This window comes from Alternaria ventricosa (genome assembly GCF_023758065.1).
Source record: "Alternaria ventricosa strain BMP 2768 chromosome Unknown scaffold_14, whole genome shotgun sequence".
NCBI classification, from domain to species: domain Eukaryota; kingdom Fungi; phylum Ascomycota; class Dothideomycetes; order Pleosporales; family Pleosporaceae; genus Alternaria; species Alternaria ventricosa.
In genome coordinates this window covers 144,983-161,586 of record NW_026055694.1, presented here as the reverse complement: position 1 = coordinate 161,586, position 16,604 = coordinate 144,983, and the positions used below count along the sequence as shown (strand labels likewise).

The 16,604-nt window shown below is 53.4% G+C and overlaps 6 protein-coding genes across 6 annotated transcripts; 2 read left to right on the top strand and 4 right to left on the bottom strand.

The window, feature by feature from the left end:
• Positions 1 to 505: 505 nt before the first annotated feature.
• Positions 506 to 1,615, top strand: CKB1 (casein kinase 2 regulatory subunit; the record flags this gene model as incomplete). The annotated part of the gene is made up of 1 exon (XM_049345540.1): positions 506 to 1,615. The coding sequence occupies one exon, from the start codon at positions 506 to 508 to the stop codon at positions 1,613 to 1,615; it is 1,110 nt and encodes a 369-aa protein (XP_049197067.1).
• Positions 1,616 to 2,458: 843 nt separating this feature from the next.
• On the bottom strand, positions 2,459 to 4,295 carry AMT1 (ammonium transporter Amt1; the record flags this gene model as incomplete). The annotated part of the gene is made up of 6 exons (XM_049345539.1): positions 2,459 to 2,641; positions 2,705 to 2,948; positions 3,002 to 3,676; positions 3,729 to 3,983; positions 4,046 to 4,110; positions 4,182 to 4,295. The coding sequence occupies 6 exons, from the start codon at positions 4,293 to 4,295 to the stop codon at positions 2,459 to 2,461; spliced, it is 1,536 nt and encodes a 511-aa protein (XP_049197066.1).
• A 2,468-nt stretch (positions 4,296 to 6,763) lies between these two features.
• Positions 6,764 to 7,620, bottom strand: J4E93_007633 (uncharacterized protein; the record flags this gene model as incomplete). The annotated part of the gene is made up of 2 exons (XM_049345538.1): positions 6,764 to 6,954; positions 7,008 to 7,620. The coding sequence occupies 2 exons, from the start codon at positions 7,618 to 7,620 to the stop codon at positions 6,764 to 6,766; spliced, it is 804 nt and encodes a 267-aa protein (XP_049197065.1).
• Positions 7,621 to 9,060: 1,440 nt separating this feature from the next.
• On the top strand, positions 9,061 to 11,111 carry J4E93_007632 (uncharacterized protein; the record flags this gene model as incomplete). The annotated part of the gene is made up of 3 exons (XM_049345537.1): positions 9,061 to 9,269; positions 9,370 to 10,577; positions 10,651 to 11,111. 3 exons carry the CDS (start codon positions 9,061 to 9,063, stop codon positions 11,109 to 11,111), a joined length of 1,878 nt encoding a protein of 625 aa, XP_049197064.1.
• Positions 11,112 to 11,192: 81 nt separating this feature from the next.
• Positions 11,193 to 11,912, bottom strand: J4E93_007631 (uncharacterized protein; the record flags this gene model as incomplete). Its single annotated transcript, XM_049345536.1, has 1 exon — positions 11,193 to 11,912. One exon carries the CDS (start codon positions 11,910 to 11,912, stop codon positions 11,193 to 11,195), a length of 720 nt encoding a protein of 239 aa, XP_049197063.1.
• A 949-nt stretch (positions 11,913 to 12,861) lies between these two features.
• On the bottom strand, positions 12,862 to 15,911 carry J4E93_007630 (uncharacterized protein; the record flags this gene model as incomplete). The annotated part of the gene is made up of 5 exons (XM_049345535.1): positions 12,862 to 14,589; positions 14,767 to 15,275; positions 15,327 to 15,502; positions 15,749 to 15,793; positions 15,889 to 15,911. 5 exons carry the CDS (start codon positions 15,909 to 15,911, stop codon positions 12,862 to 12,864), a joined length of 2,481 nt encoding a protein of 826 aa, XP_049197062.1.
• Between the last annotated feature and the right edge of the window lie 693 nt (positions 15,912 to 16,604).

Genomic DNA, 16,604 nt, shown 5'->3' with positions numbered 1-16,604 from the left:
CTAGCACCTGCAAGTTCGCAGGGCCTGGCTAGATCACGTGGTACCCAATCGCTAAGCTCGGGCAACCTGCGATCTTCACCTGCCAAAACACAGCTCCAAACATACACCTGCGACGTCTGAAGATCGGCCGTACTGATAGAGAGGCAAATTCGGCGCAAAGAAACTCTAACGCCCTCCCACCAGGCTCTGCGCTCGCTCGACCCCTCCCCCACCGGCCTCACCTGGATTACGACTTTCGCCGAGCCCTTCCCTGTCCGCTACCCCAACGCCAACACACATGCGATAACAAGGCTGCAAGTGCAGCTTCACAAAAGAAATATACCCTAACACTCAACCGTGCTCTCCTCCCCGGCACCCTTCGCTTCTGTCTCGATCGCGAACCATTACCCCCACATTCGCATTTTCGAACCCCTCGCCCTTCGTATCCACGCACGCATTGCGGCTGCGCGTCATAACCTGAGCCGCGTCTAGACAGCGGCCCCGACGCCTTTACACCCCAGACAGCATGTCGTCCTCTTCGCAGGTGACCGAGTCGTGGATCGCGTCCTTCTGCGGGCTCTTGGGTCACGAGTACTTCGCCGAGGTGTCAGAAGACTTCATCGAGGATGATTTCAACCTGACGGGCCTGCAATCGCAGGTGCCCATGTACAAGGAAGCTCTGGAGATGATACTGGACGTGGAGCCGGAGGACGACGAGGACGAGGAAGACGAGGAGGAAGAAGAGGATGAAGAAGACGAGATTCTGGGTGATGAGCGAGCACCGGGCTACCGACGGGCTGGCGACCGAAGACATCTTCGCATAGCCTCTGATCTTAGTGTGATAGAGAGCTCCGCCGAGCTGCTCTACGGCCTCATACATCAGCGCTACATCACCTCGCGACCAGGCATACAGCAGATGGCTGAAAAGTACGAGCTCCAGCACTTTGGCACCTGCCCGCGCGTAAACTGCAACTCCTGCAAAGTCCTGCCAGTCGGCCTCAACGACAGCCCCGGCCACGAGACAGTCAAGCTGTTCTGCCCTTCCTGCCTAGACGTATATACCCCGCCCAACTCGCGCTTCCAGACCGTCGACGGAGCTTTCTTCGGCACCACCTTCCCTTCGCTCTTCTTCATGACCTTCACGGACCTCGACATCGGCGGCGGGCTGCGCAACAACGCGTCAAACACAGTCGATGCCCTGCAACAATTACAATCGCAAAGCACCGATGGCAAGTCGCGGAATACCACACCCTCCAACGTCACCTCGATCAACGGCGTCGCACCGCACAACCTCGCCCCCGGCCTCGGCACAGGCAGCATCTACGAACCGCGCATCTACGGCTTCCGCGTCAGCGAGCGCGCACGATCAGGGCCACGGATGAAATGGTTACGGATGCGGCCCACAGACGTCACCGAGCTCGACGAGACGAGAAGATACTGGGAAGAGCACGACGAGGACGCAGACCGGCCGGACGACGACGACCTCAACATGGTCGACGTAGCAGAAGGCGGCAAAGGCGCACCAGTAGACCGAAGGAAGAAGGCAATCCGCACACGACGACGGCCGACAAACGGCTCAAACGCCGGAGGGGGCAGCCCAATGGACACAAACGGTGTCGGCGCAGCGGCGGGCTAGATGTCCGAGCCGCGCTTTGTCAATCGTGACCCCCTGCGTGCCGTGATGAGACATGGTGAATGGTACGAGGAGGGCTGATGCCCAGACGGCGGGGAAACACACGCACATTACTATGGCCTTTGCGGCCCCCGCAAATGAGAAAAGGGCGCGAGTCAAAATGGAGAGGGGGCATCATGTGCACTTGAGTTTGGCTTAGTTACAAAGAACGTTCCTCTTTCTCTCTCTTTCTTCATCGTCACAGGTTTCACGCTTTTTACACTACAACGGAAAGGAGCATCGTGGGTTTGCGTCTCTTGGGTTGAAGTGTTCTTTTTTTCTTGTTGAAGTATTGTTCAGAGACGTATGAAGGGTGGTGGAGTGGGGGGTTTTTATAGCAGATTCTTGGTATGCAGAGTCGATGAGCTTGGATGCCGAAATGAGAATCGTGAGAGTTTACCTGTTTGGCGTTTTGATGTGCGGGGTATGCTGTGAGTGATGTTGGAGTGAGGATGAAGAGCTATTGCTGGAATCGTTGGGCATGCCATTGGGGAGTACTATACTCTGTTGATCGCACATACCTTGGGTACACGCTGCTCACAACTGTCACCAGGGTCAACGCGGAACATGGTCATTAACAGCGTATTCAACATTTACACAAGCCAGGGCCATTACCGTCTACCCTCAACTCATAGCTAAAGACTACCCATCCTCACCAATCCAGTTCAATCCAATCATTTACATCATCCATCCGTACCCTCTTTAAATACATACATACACGTACACAGCATGTCAAACCGACGTGCACAGAAAGAAAATTGGTATAGAGCGATTAACAAGTGAAAACGCAAAGCAACAACAAAGGCTTTATGCGCGATGAGCCCATTCCGCGAGCTGATTCGCCGAATCAACGGAGTCTTGATTCTTCTCGTGGTGGCTCGTCATGGCCATGCCTGCGCCGTGGCCTTCGAGGGAATGCGTCGACATGCCTTCGTCGATGATGTCGTCGTCGGGGATCTTGACTTCGCGCGTGAGCTCGACGTAGTCGTACTGTATTGCGTGTTAGTGATGTGTTCTTCAGATAATGTGTTTCGATTGGTAGGTTGAACTTACAGCGAACTCGCCGATCTCGACATCGTCGATACCGGCGGCTTCTTCTTCTTCAGTTGCACGCAGTCTGAAGGCGGGGATGAAACGGCCGATGAAATCGAGGGCGCCGAGGATGAGGCAGGTGCCTAGGAAGGAGTAGGCGCCGCCGGTGAAGGAGTCGGCGAGTTGGTAGCCGAGTTGGACCCAGTGGTGGTTGAGCCAGCCGCCTTCAATGACGGTGTAGCCGTCGAGATGCGCTATGTAGTCACTGTGCGGTTGTTAGCAATGGGTCGGTTGGGAATGACGCTGTAGATGACTTACGCAGCGAAGAAGGCCGTGAGGATGTTTCCGATGAAACCACCGACGCCGTGAACCGCAAAGATGTCGAGGGCGTCATCGCAGCGCAGGAAGTACTTGAGCTTAGTCGCGTAGTTGCAAGCAACACCACCGCACACACCGAAAACCACAGCAGCCCAAGCAGGGACGTATCCGGAACCAGGAGTAATGCATACGAGACCAGCAATGACACCAGAGCAGAAGCCAACAGTGGACCACTTGCGTTCGAGACGGTAGTCAACTAGGCACCATGTGATGCCACCGACACAAGCAGCAAGGTTGGTGCATACAGCCGCCATGATAGCGCGAAGGTTGGCAGACAGCGCAGAACCAGCATTGAAACCGAACCAGCCCACCCAGAGGAACACGGTGCCGATGACAATGTGCGTGACGTTGTGGGGACGGTAGTTGAGCTCCTGGGTGCCGTGACCACTTCGCTTTCCGAGCATGTACGAGTAGGCGAGGGCAGCACATCCGGAAGCGATATGGACGGGAGTTCCGCCGGCAAAGTCCAAACCACCCATCTGGAAGACCCATCCGGATGGATTCCAGGTCCAGCACGCAATCGGGTCGTAGATAATAGTCGTCCAGACAAACATGTAGATGATGCAAGGTAGCATGCGTCCTCGCTCGGCCACGGCTCCAACCGCAAGTGCAACACTGCACATCAAGTTAGCATCGACCGGATGATTCCAGTATGTGGTGAACATACGTTATGGCAGCGAACATGCCCTGGTAGACACAGAACATGAGATCGGGAATCCGCGGGCTTCCCACCGAAGGCGCACCCAACACATTCATCAAACCGAAGTTATCCAGCGCGCCAATGTACTTGCCAGCCTTGTGCGAAAAGGCTAGAGAGTAACCCCAGAAGAACCATTGAAAAGAAACGACCGCGGTCGCCATGACTGACAGCCATAGTAGCGAAAGCGCCGACTTTCTTCGTGCCAATCCGGAGTAAAAGAATCTGCAATTCTGTTAGACCCGTATACATGATAATGCATGCGCAGGGAAGAATGGTTTACTGACCCTACACCCGGTATCATGAGAAGCACGAGGGCGGTTGATGTGATCATCCAAGCGATGTCGCCGGGCTAGAAACATGGCAGGTTAGCCCCGCGTTACTCCAAAACCTTAACAAGTTCCCGTAGCCAGGATAACTCACGTTGTAGAACACATTGAGATTGTATAACCTCGAGTCGCCGCCCGTGGCATCTGTGGTATTACCAAACGGCTCCAGAGGGAGTGTGGGGTCCAATCCCGAAGATACTGGATCCATGATGTCGTGTGTCCCCGGGTCCTCGTCGCTCTCTGCGATCTAAATGTTTCCCGTACTTAAATCCGGTATGTATATGTGGTATGCGCAGTTGGAAACGAAAATCCGAAAAGACGTAGGAGGGATCGATATAAAACTCCAGAAGATGGGTTCGTAGAGAAGGGAAGGGATGATGCGCGTGCGCAAGCAAAGTGAGGATTGGACGATCGCTACACGATCAGGGATCTCCAAGACTGCAGTTGACCCTTGGCGTCCGCCCCAGTATCTGCGTAGCTCGAACAAGCCAAAAAGTAAAGGTGTCGCCGCTGGGAGGAGGAACGCGCAAACAAAAGTTGCCTGTGCAAACGGTGCTAAATATGTATTATAGGCGAGGGTGGCTTCGGTGGTGGACACGCTCACGACCGACAATCAATGGAACCGAGGGGTCGGTGGTGGACTATATGGGTATGCGTAAGAAAAAAGAGAGCATCCAAGCTTCAGTTGGCTTCCGTCCGCAGTGGAATAGGCGAAGCCGCTTTGATAATCTCCCAGCAAACCGGCATGAACGTCCCCCTCTCTCCCGAATGCACAAACGCCACGGGCAGTGGGGTGTCTGATAGCTGCTGTTAACGGGTGGGCACTGGGATGGGCAATGGCCGCCCCAAGCCAGGCCCTGTCAGCCAATGTCCGACTACGGGTGCGTCGCTAAGCCAAAATGCAGAACTGCAGGGTGCCGCCCAACTTGGGACGGGGCGGAAACGACGGAGGCCCTTGAGAGGCGCTGGGCCTGTTGCGGCTGTCGAACCACACGTGTGGGATGACCTCAGGGCTGTGTGTGATCGATTGCCGCAAGGCCTGGATGCGATCATTTGGTTCCACCGCCCTGTGGAGCAGCTCGCGGTGATCTTGTGCCACGGTCTGTTATCTCTTTTCTTGATCGACATGGGATGCACTTGTTCGCTTCATCTTGTCAGACTTACCAAGTCCTGGGGTCACATCAGGCAATGCGTCAACTGAGCCCCCTCAGCACAGCTCGCTGCTATCAGCGCAATGATTCGAAAACATTGTTCAGAGCTTGGGAGAGCTGTCGATGCAAGGGTAATGATAACGTGAGGGCGGCTGATAGGCTGCGTTCATGCTTGGAGTTTAGAAACAAGTCCAGGCCATCCCTGGCCTGACATCTTCCGGGGCTGGGCGAGTCCCTTTTCGGTAAGGTGCGCAATTAGCGTAGATATGGCGATCAGAGACTCCATGCAGCATGTCGTTCCCGAGTACGGGATAAGGGATATTGGTGTCTTGAGCTTACGGTTTGTGGTGTGATCACTCTGTTAGAGTTTACAAGTAGTTCATTCCCAAATGTTTCAGACTTCAGTCTCTCCGGATGCCGTCGGAAATGGCCTAGGAATCCCTTATCTCCCCCGTTCTCTTAATCCCACGCCCAGGCCTGCCGGCGACGCTACCCACATCCCGCGACTCCCTCCGCAGCCGCCTCCAACATCCATCAGATGCAACATGCAGGTCCAACGGGGATCCTCATCCCTGGCGTCATCTCACCATATTTATGTCCAAGTCTAGAATAGCATCACACCACGCTGCTGCATTCATTGTTCGCCTCGTCTACCGCAATCGTCTCGCCTGCATTGAGCCATCTTGCTTTTACCTGCGCCATGCGCCGCTATCCCTGAGATTCACCGATAACCGTCGCGGCTGGGTGCAGGCGACGATGCTGCTCAGCCTGAATTATGGACCCTGCCACTGACCTATCTGTGCATTTGACGTGAGTATTCATATATGGCAGTTGGTAGGGTGCGATATGGCTGCAAAATACCGAGATCACGGCTATTGGTGAGTGAGCGACAGGGACAATGAGCTGAGACTGTTGAGATGTGGGTACAAGGCTTCCAATTGATCTCGTCTGGAAGGTTCCTGAGCTTTCATTTGAGGAACTTCTCTAGGCATTGTCGCGGAGATGTTTCCATCTCTTGGTCCTAATTGTGCTGCCATCTAATTGCACCGAGTCTCTCGGATGCCAAATGATCCTCCAATGCTACGGGCTCGGCCGACGCTTTGGCAGCCGAGTAATCAGCAGAACTAATAACGCACGCATGGCTGTTGAAACGTCCGTGTCGACGGCAAAAGGATCATGCCGCCGTGAACTGAACACTGCGTTGAGGGATATCCCCACATAGAATTGCAAGCGCGCGTGGTATCATAGAGCCACTTGCGTAGGCGAGGCTTCGGAGAACAAAGTATGCTGGCACGGTTTCCGATTCGAAGGGGAAGGCTGTCGTACAGCCGTCCTAGTGGCTCAATACGCCTACCGTCAAAGTCTCCACATTCCCCATAAACGTGGGCAAATTTGCGTCTTTCGGTGGAACTAGCCTACGCCACGGGCCGGGGAGTGTAGCAGATATGCATACACGTCCGAGAAAGGTGTAACGCGGTAAATCATGGGATCTGGTGGGATGGATTCCAGATCCGAGATCAGTATCTCAACCATGGAGTGGAGTACCAGATCCTGCAGGAGTGTTTGCCCCTGGTGTTGCAGAATCCGTCCCGGCCTTCTTCTTCTTTTTCTTTTTCCGTGGTATCAATGCCGGCGGGTTCATGACAGCACTGCGCAGCGATAGATAGGAGCCGCACGTCAGGCACAGGTTATCAGGAAGATCCGGGTTGCAGAAGACTGATCGAAATTAGCATTGTGTTGAGTGGGGTGGCATGTTCGATTTGGCTTACTGCTCAAGCACACACTGCAGACAAATCCGATGTCAACAACCCTCCTATGGCAGAAACAAGCCGCACGGAAGTCGACACCGCCGGCGCTAGGGACTATGAGGCTTGTCCGCGCTGTTACATCTGGTAAGAACGCCATCATCAAATACTGTAGCAGGCCCTCCGGGCGGTCCGGCTTCATGTATACGCCTCCAGTCGCATCGCTTGCTTGCTGCAGTAGCACAGTGTCGCCCGCCAGTTTCAAAATATCTATGGGTATTCGCTTTCTTTGTGCGGCAAAAATGGAGTTCATGACGGGTATGTACTGGTTCGCAAGGTCGCCGGATACAGATACAATGAGGATGCGGGATGTGAGGGGCACGCGGTCGACGTGGGTGTTTTCCGAGTCGGCGAGTGCCGCGAGAGATGTGCTCTCGGCGGAAGCGGCCGTGGGAGCATGCAGAATGGTCTGCTTGTTGATGTGGGTAAGGGCCATTGACAGCGCACCGCCGATGAGCGTCGTAGGTGTTGCTTCCAGATGGCCCTCTTTCGTCTCGTTGAGTAGCTTGGCGAAGTTGCGTAGGATAGCACTTTCCACAACTGCGAACGGCCGGTACTTGTTCGCACTCTCTGCCATATGACCTTCCTTGTCTTTTCCATGTCCATTCGTTTGCGCATGCCCGTTTGTATCCCCACCCCGTAGTTGAGGCTGCGGCTCTGCAGGAGTCGGATAGAGAAATGTCGTCTTGTGCGAATGTGAAGCTATCACGGCAACTTCATTGGCGTTTCCCGAGGCCAAGTGCGCGTTGATGAAGACGAGGATGTTGGCTAAGGCGGCCGAGAGTGAGAGGGTCGAAGATAGATGCGCCCAAGCATGCGGGTTGGTATCGAGCACGATCGCCAGCAATGACGGCGGCGGAGCTGGGAAGTATTAGTCATGTCCGTATTAGCTGAGGTATTCCAGCGGCATGCCTTCTTCTGTCTTGACGTGACGGTCGGAACCGTCGATGGTATTCATCGCGCCGAAACGTGCTTCTCTCCACAGGTTCGAGGTGACAACTTCCTGTTCAAGGGCGGCACATGGTTCAGGAAAGCGAACAAATCCTGCTCAAAAGGCCCAACTTGTTGGTGTAGAGGGTCTAGCCGTTGCTAAATTCAGTTGATGAGGTCAACTCGGAAGTTCGCGACCGCCTAACATTATGCGCCCGTGCGCTAGCCGCGTTACCACGTGAGAGCGTTACACCTGGGCAGGCAAGACCTCCTACTTGCCTAGGTAGTTACTCAGCACCGGTACCTACCTTGAATACAGCCTAAGTAGATACATTGTCCGAGGGAGCGATCATCAGGCTTGTTCTATAAGATGGGTCTTTTCATTGGTGAGATGTCAGCCAGCGGCGCAGTCATAGACTTGTGGCTTGCATGACCCATATATTGTTCAGCCTCATTGCCTACATAAACACCATAACCTCCTGCTTCGTCTGAAATCTAGTGATGTGTTGTGTTCGCCAAACTACAATGGTCATAGCAAAATTCCCTCATTCATGACTCGAGAGCGCTGCTATCCATCCTTGAGAGGATCCATAGGCATCAATTCGCTGACCTATCGGCCATGCAACCTTCCAGAAAGAGACGGAATTGAGTTTCCGCTCATGTTGGAGTTGGCCCATGAACATGTCGATTCGTCAGTCCCAGGACGAATCGCGGAATACCAAGGTCGCCGACATGTCCGTCGTTACATGACGTGCCATCTCGCAAAGCTAACGCGTCTACGCCAATCTACCGAGGCTCAGGAGATAGTTTCGCCCCACGCGATGCACTATGGAGGACGAACATCCCGTCCATTGGCAAGATGATTCTCCATCAGGAGACTGCTGTCATGTCACCCTCATCTTCACGTGCGATCGACTCTCCGAGGTCTTCACCAGCTCGACCATCGAACAAGGCCCCCGGCTAAAGTTTAATCTCGACGAAGCTGTCGTCGAATTCATAATCACGCCTCGGTCGCTGCGTTGGAGCTCAAAGCGAACCTTGGACCGTCTGCGTATACAGCCTCTCAGCAATTCGACTGCTTGCGAAGATGATCACCGAATCGATACGGCGTGTTAATGGTTACGAGAAGGATGCCTACACATATTACCCCGTCATCATTGTCGGTGCAGGCGCATCTGGCATTGCTATGGCCTGCCAGCTGAAGCAGCAACTTGGATTCGATCAATTTCGCGTATTCGATCGGCAAGCAGGCATCGGAGGAACCTGGTGGATCAATCGGTACCCCGGTGTCGCTTGGTAAGTCCGCGATCTCCCCGAAGACATGCAGGTGGTCACAACCAGGGCCTCTGCATTCAGCCGCCACCGTGCCACAAACACAAGTCTAACAGCCACACAGCGATATACCCGCCGTCTTCTACTCCTTCAGCTTCGCCCAAAACCCCAGCTGGTCCTCGTTCCACCCGCCTGGCAAAGAAATCGTACGCTACTACCACGAAGTATGCGAGAAATACCGCATCACGGACAAATTCGAGCTCAACACGGATATTGAAAGTTGCAAATGGCTAGAAGACGAGCAGCTATGGCAGGTCACTCTCCGTCGCATGGTCTCAGGCATGGGCGACCTCTCAGCAAAGGATCGCATGAAGATCGCGCAAGAAAAAGGCGAGCATGCCGTATACTCTGAGACAGAGGTTGTGAAAGCCAAGGTTGTGCTTAGCTGTGTCGGAGGACTGGTCGAACCCAGGGGCTGGCCTGACGAAATCAAGGGCATCGAGAACTTCAAGGGCAAGATGTTCCATTCGGCGAGGTGGGATGAAAGCGTCGACTTCACAGACAAGAACGTCGTCGTTGTTGGCACTGGATGCAGCAGCGCGCAACTCGTTCCTCCTCTACCCCATGCGCCTTACAACGCCAAAAAGGTCACTCAATTGATGAGATCGCCACCATGGGTAACACCTGCTGTCCATGCGCCCGGTGGTGACGAGTGGTGGGAGAAGAATGGCCCCAAGCTGATGAAGAACGTACCGGGCCTCAAAGAGCTGTTGCGTTTCATCATCTTCGCCACGGCAGAATCAGGCTTCCTCAAGATCTTCCCCAACACACCATACGCTAACAAACAGCGAAAACTCTACGAAGAGAAGGTCCTCCAGAACATGCGCAAACGCACTCCAGAGAAGTACTGGGAGATCCTGACACCAGACTACGGCGTGGGTTGCAAACGACGCATCTTCGACAAGCGATGGCTCCGCAGCCTGAACGACCCAAAGATTGAACTGACCACCCAACCGATGAACAGAGTCACAGAGCATGGCGTTGTCATCGGCCCCGGCGCGACATATCCAATGGACGCGAAGGAAGAAGATTACCCCGAGCGAGAAATCCCCGCCGATGTCATCGTCCTAGCCAACGGCTTCGACACAACGCGCTGGCTCCACCCCCTCAAAGTAATTGGCAAAGGCGGAAAAGACCTAGTCCAAGTAATGGAAGAACGAGGAGGCGCTCAAGCCTACCAAGGCACAGCCGTCGACGGCTTCCCCAATTTCATGATGATCTTCGGTCCCAACACTGCAACTGGGCATTCTAGCGTCGTCATGGCAAGCGAAAGTACGTTTAAGCCCTCTCCACTAACACTCACCATCCATCTACACCGAAGAACCTTTACTAACACAAACCCCAGACATGGTCAACTACTCCCTAAACTTCATCCGCCTCCTCCTCCACAACGAAGCCCGCACAATCGACATCAAGCACTCCGCCGAAGTCGCCTACACTGCCGAAATGCAGCGCGCCCTCAAAAACACCGTCTGGCAGAGCGGCTGCTCAAGCTGGTATTTCACCGGCGACGGCTGGAACTCGACTGTGTATCCTTATACCCAGATTGACTTTTGGCGGAGGTGTACGTTTGTCAAGTGGAACGATTGGAATATAGAGTATACGCGCAAGGGCATTGCGAGGATGAGGGCGAGGAGGCTGGTTAGGGCGTTGGCGGTTGTGTTGGCTGTTGGGGGCGCGTGGAGGTTTTGGCGGAGTGGGTTGGGGGTTAGGGATGTTGGGACGCTGGTGAGAGGTGTTTTGGAGGAGGCCGTTAAAAATATGAGGGAGGTAGGGGATATGGTTAAAAAGGTTGCTCTGGCTTGATGCGGTGGTGTATTCTCTGTTCCTAATAATATTAAATCTCTAGTGACAGCCTGAAATAAAGATGAGACGATTAATCCAGCTTCAAGACTCCTCGTCGTCAGTAGAAAATGCCTCGCCAGTAGCTTCCAGCCGCATGTCCTTCAGCATCTGTCTACACACAATTTCGAATTCCTTGCCACGCGCAACTCGACCATCAAACGCGTCAGTAAACACAAGTTTTTCTTCAGCGCAGGACCAGCCATGATCTTCAATAGCCCCAGCCCACATCCAAAACCCATCTGCACAGACAATGTGAACCTCCTCCACATTGATAAACTCCTTGAGTCGCCGTGATTCTGTATGGTAGAAGTATTCGCACCCATTCTCTCGCTCAAACTTGAGGCGCTTGATTGCTGGTGCGATAGCTTTGTACTTGGAGAAATAAGAAGCCCCAATATCCAGCATATCGATGTCGAAATCCAACCAGACGTAGCGCTGCTCCGTCTTGGGGCAGCCTACCTTCTCAGGCTCCTTTTCTCCCTGCTCCTCATCTGGCATGAAGAAGTCCTTGATCAGCATCTCGGGCGCGTGATCGTTTTTAAATTTCTTTACTGCAGCAACCTCGAAGTAGACTCGTTCGTACAATCCAAGATTTCGCGCTTCTCGGCAGGACTGTAGTATGGCTGGTATGGGGGTAGACGAGACTAGCTGGTTGTACTCTCGAGTGCGCCGCACGTCGACTGTGCGCGGTTCAACAGTGTCCTTCCAGATTTGCTCTCGCAGTTCCAGAGGAAGCCGCGGGAATGGATGGAATGTAGTCATTGTGTAGGACGGTGATGTACAGATCTTTGAGCGCAGCCAGCGCGAAATCCTTCTGCCCAGAATCAGGCAACCGTGGCATCACGGGACTAGCACTCATGGCTTAGCTGCCCTCGATACCACTTAACGCATAACTGTTCTTTACATATCGAACAACTTGAAAGACACCTGGTGTAGGATGGCGATTGATTACCCTAACGCTATCGCTATCGCTAGTAGATCTGTGGATGGTTTGGAGAGAGTGCCCAGGTGGTATTGCCCGTCTGTTACCAGTAAACTAGACTGCTGCACATACACATTTATCAATTCAAGAACACCAGCAAAACTACTATTGTACAGATACTATTGTATGCCGCATCATCCCGACACCACAAACGTCACTCCGATATCCGATCCCCGGACTTTCTTCCGGACAACGAGAACCTGGGGTCTAGCTCCAAGCCTTCGCGAATAGATGCCTTCCGACGCGCCATTATAGTCTACCACATCCGATTACCACGACTAGTGAACGGTAAATTCTGGACCGGACTAGACTCCGCTGGTCTTCTGGATGTAGACGTGGTGTGCCATTGTGCATTAGACATGCATATCAAACGGTATGTGTGTGCCGAGCTAATCATTGTATAAGCATCGTGATTCACAGTCACCTGCATGGCCAGCAAAGCTTGAAATGAGAGATCATGTGTATATTTTATTTCATAACGTCATACTGGATAACATGTTCCAGGAGCCAACGTCTTTCCTGATCGCTGACAACCGTGTTTTCCTAATCCAACCTAATCCAGTTCCCTTGGTCATTATCTGATAAAAAGATGTACGCAGAAGCAGAGGACAAGGAAATGGATATCTTCGCAGAGAACGATGCCACAGATCCAATGAAATCCCGTGATAAAACTTTTCCGTTCCGTGAAAGAAAATCGTGACATCATACGAGATGATCGAGATGGTCGTCTTACGCCTCAGCGGTAAGATCGTTACCAGTGTTCAGCCAGTCTACATCTCCTAGTCCACCTGAGATGCCCATGTTGGCGTCAAGAGCAGAGTCGTCGAAGTTGAACGCCTCGCCGACTGCATCCAGATTGAGCAGCTGATCGAAATCGCCGTCATCGAACTCGTTGTTTAATGGCAGGCTGGAGAATAGCATCTCATCGTCCTGGTGATGGTTGATGTTGTTGGTGAATGGATTCGCAGGGAGGTCCATTGTACTCCACTTGTTGAAAGCCATCGAGTTCATGTTGTCTTGTGTGTGCGAGTCCGATGCAGAAGCCGTGATGCCGTCCATGTGTGACTCGTCGGCGATAGTGATACTGGGCATATGCTCGTGATCGGACTCTGGTGGCGTAGATGCGAGGAATGTTTCGAGACGCCGAGCGACTTCCTCATCGGTGACATTAGGCTGGTCGTGCTGCTTCTCGAGAGCGTGCATGTTGGTGGTACCATTGTCTGGCGGCGGTGTCAATGTTGAGGGTCGTAGGTTCTGTGTTCCTGTTGTCGCGTTGTTGATCATCTCCATTCGCCTTCCAGCGTCTACAAGATCTTCGACTGTAGTTACAGGCGAAGGCTTGGGCATTGGGGCAGCTGGAGCGGATGCTACAGGAGCAACATGAATACCTGCCTTGCGAATAGCGGCTTCCAGGAAGGCTACTGAGTAGTCGGCGGCAGCGTAGAGATCCCGCAGTTTACCCATGACGGCCATGCACTGGCAGAAGCCACGTAAAGAAGTTCGACGAGTCTCCTCCTCTGGGGCCTTGATGTCAAGTAGGTGGATGATGATTGCTGGTAGCAGAACCGTGACACCTGTGGTCGGTAGGTATTTGACAAGACCACCCACGTCTAGACGCTGAGCTATCGATGTGATTGCTGAAGCAGCCCGACGGACATTACGGCGAGAGACATCGAGTAGTTCGGACTCGACATTCTCCTTTGTTGGAGCGCTGGCTGGACCGCCTTGTGAGTTTGGTAGAACCTGGGGCCGATGCAACGCTGACAACGTGGTGAAGAAGACCATGTGCAGTAGAGACCTTGCAAGATCGATGGCTGCTTCGCCGCTGGGTGTGTCTGTGTACTTGGCTTCTTCTGGAAGCTCCGATACCCATTTTTGGAGCTCTTCATCGCAGGCCTTGACCTCACTAGTCTCAGGATCTAGTTTCTTCGGAAGCAACATCATGGTTGTACGGTCATTTTGTAGGCCGTGGTTGTTGTTCAACACGCAGTATTGCTTGGAAAGCACATGAGATATGCACAGACACAGCCTAGCCTTCTCAATGCACATGATAGCTAGTTGTCGCTGCGCATCCACATCCCTCGCAATACGGCAGTCAGCTGGCAGGCAAGTGATCGAATCCGGAAGAGGTGCAATCTCAAAGTCATCCAACGTCAGCATGGGCACGTCGAAGTCCTCGGTCTTTATCCTTGTAGGGCGTCGCATGCCAAGTGCGATAAGTCGGTCACGCATGTAGGTTGACCACCATATCCGCTTCCACAACTTAACGCGCTTGCTATCCAGGTTGGTGTTGTCCGGATTGCGATGCAGTCCAATGGTGTGAGCGACTGATGTAGCGACGCCCATCCAGTGCCAGGTGTCTTTCTGGTCATCAGGAGTTTCGTAATAATACGTCAGCAACAACAGTGCTTGAACTAGTGAAACGCGATCGGACTCATAATCAAAGTCGTACAAGATCTGGTAGCAGAGTTAGCACGGTGTTCACATGTTATCGGCCCATTGTAGGTCCGTCGATTTTCACATGTCGGCATGTCCTCGGAAAATCGGTGTGTCCGAATCACCCCGATAGTGTTTGGGTCTAGTCGGCCAAAGCCCATGACTTGCCAAGGCATCCGAAGAAGGGTCTCAACTTACTCTAGTCTTCTGGAAGAAGTCTTTGCGCGCGTCTTTTCGAGTAGCGTAACCCGCCGTGCGCAAGTGTTCCATATCAACAAACGCCGATCCGGCGAACATGACGGCCTGGAACAGGATCAAGCTGACTTTTCCTTTGCTTCCATCTCGTTTGTCAACCATCGACAGGAAATCATGCAGATCCAGAAGTGGCATATAGGGATGGACAAATTCGACGTATGCGCGAAGCATTTCACCGCGGAGGTTTCCCTTGGGTACGGTCAGAGCACCCTTCTTCTCCAGATAGGCAATCTCGTCAGGTCCGATTTTCGCCGGGAGCGGTTTGATGAATCGGGGTAGCTCGCCAGGGGCGGGTTTTTGTGGTATGCTTCCAAAGAAGGGTGCTCGTGGTTCATTGGAAAACGGCGAAAATGGTAGTGTAGGCAAGCCATTGATTTGTGACGTGATGGAAAGCCGGCGCTGGATATCTGAGATACTGGCGACGGAGTTGATGCGATGGCCGTGACTTTGATCTGTGTTGCGATTAGCCCAGTACGACTGATGCCGTGATGCAGTAATCATACATATCGAGTGAGGCACATGCTCGTCTCGCCTTGATTCCGCCTCGTGTGATCCTCGCGACGAGCTGCGGTTCAAGGTTTGCGCACCGTCCAGCGCGTCACGCGATGCGATCTTGCGTGTCGCAGGTGCAGTCGCGCCTGCATTTTCTGTGGCTTGGTCGTCATCCTTGCTCCATTTCCTGCAGCTGTTAGTAGTCGTACGAGGCGCACATATGGTGTGGGTGCATCAACAGCCATTGGCTAAAATGCTCTCGGTGATTGTGATAGGTGCAGCGCAGCACAAGTGGCTAGGCCAGAAATCCCGAGCTCCCAGCCGACGCTGCATGACGAAATCGATGGGACATGCCATGTCGAAATTGTTGATCAAACGATAAAGCGTTTTGTTTGTGGAGACGTCGGATATTGCACGGGAATGTGGAACTAACTTTTTGCGCCTGCTCTCCGACACAATGCACTCGACTTCGTCCAGTCTGCAGTTTGTGCAAGGAGCGCCGTGCTCTGTAACATTGCATCGCACTTTGCGAGCTCGACAACATTGACACGCTTTCGAGGCCCTCCTCTTTACTGAACGTCCGGTTCCATGTCCATCGAGGCCGGCTGCGGTGGCTTTTCGTTTCGGTGCTTGGATTTCGTTGTGATGGTCGGACGGAGATGCAGAGTAATCAGACATGGCTGCAAGATGTAGATGTCTGGAGTCCGCGTTGAAAGCACGATGGGTTGCAAATAGCGTTGAGAGTTCCTACCACACGCGAGGGGTCTGGGGGTGCCCGATGATTATAAAGACCACAATTCGCGAGAGTGGATTGCATGCCAGGGCTAGTCGTGTGCTAGGACACACAGACAAGCCGCGCTTCACATGGTGCGTTTTAACGCTCATGACGCCGCCTCCGTCCCCACTGGGGATCGTTAGTTAGTACCCCAGTCCCCCAGATGCGGCTGGTCGGCGCTTTATCCTTGGCGACTAAGACGCCGATGCCTTTCGGATGTCATCGGGACAAAGCCCGCTCCTGGATACAAACGCGTTTTGGCAACGTCAGCTGCTAAGCCAGTCCTTGTGCACGGCTAAGATGCCGCGGTTCTTGCATTCGCTCAAGCCGACGATGGCCTGTACGACAGGCAGCCTGTGAATGCCAAGAGCACGCTCCCTCCGACTACTACGGACGTATGGCACGCGAGTACCAGGCGTCTTTGACACCCAAGCTCGAGTCATGATTGTTGTGGGGTGCACGGCACTTTCGATTCACGCACCGCGTCCCACAAACGCAAGGACGAGCCAGGCGT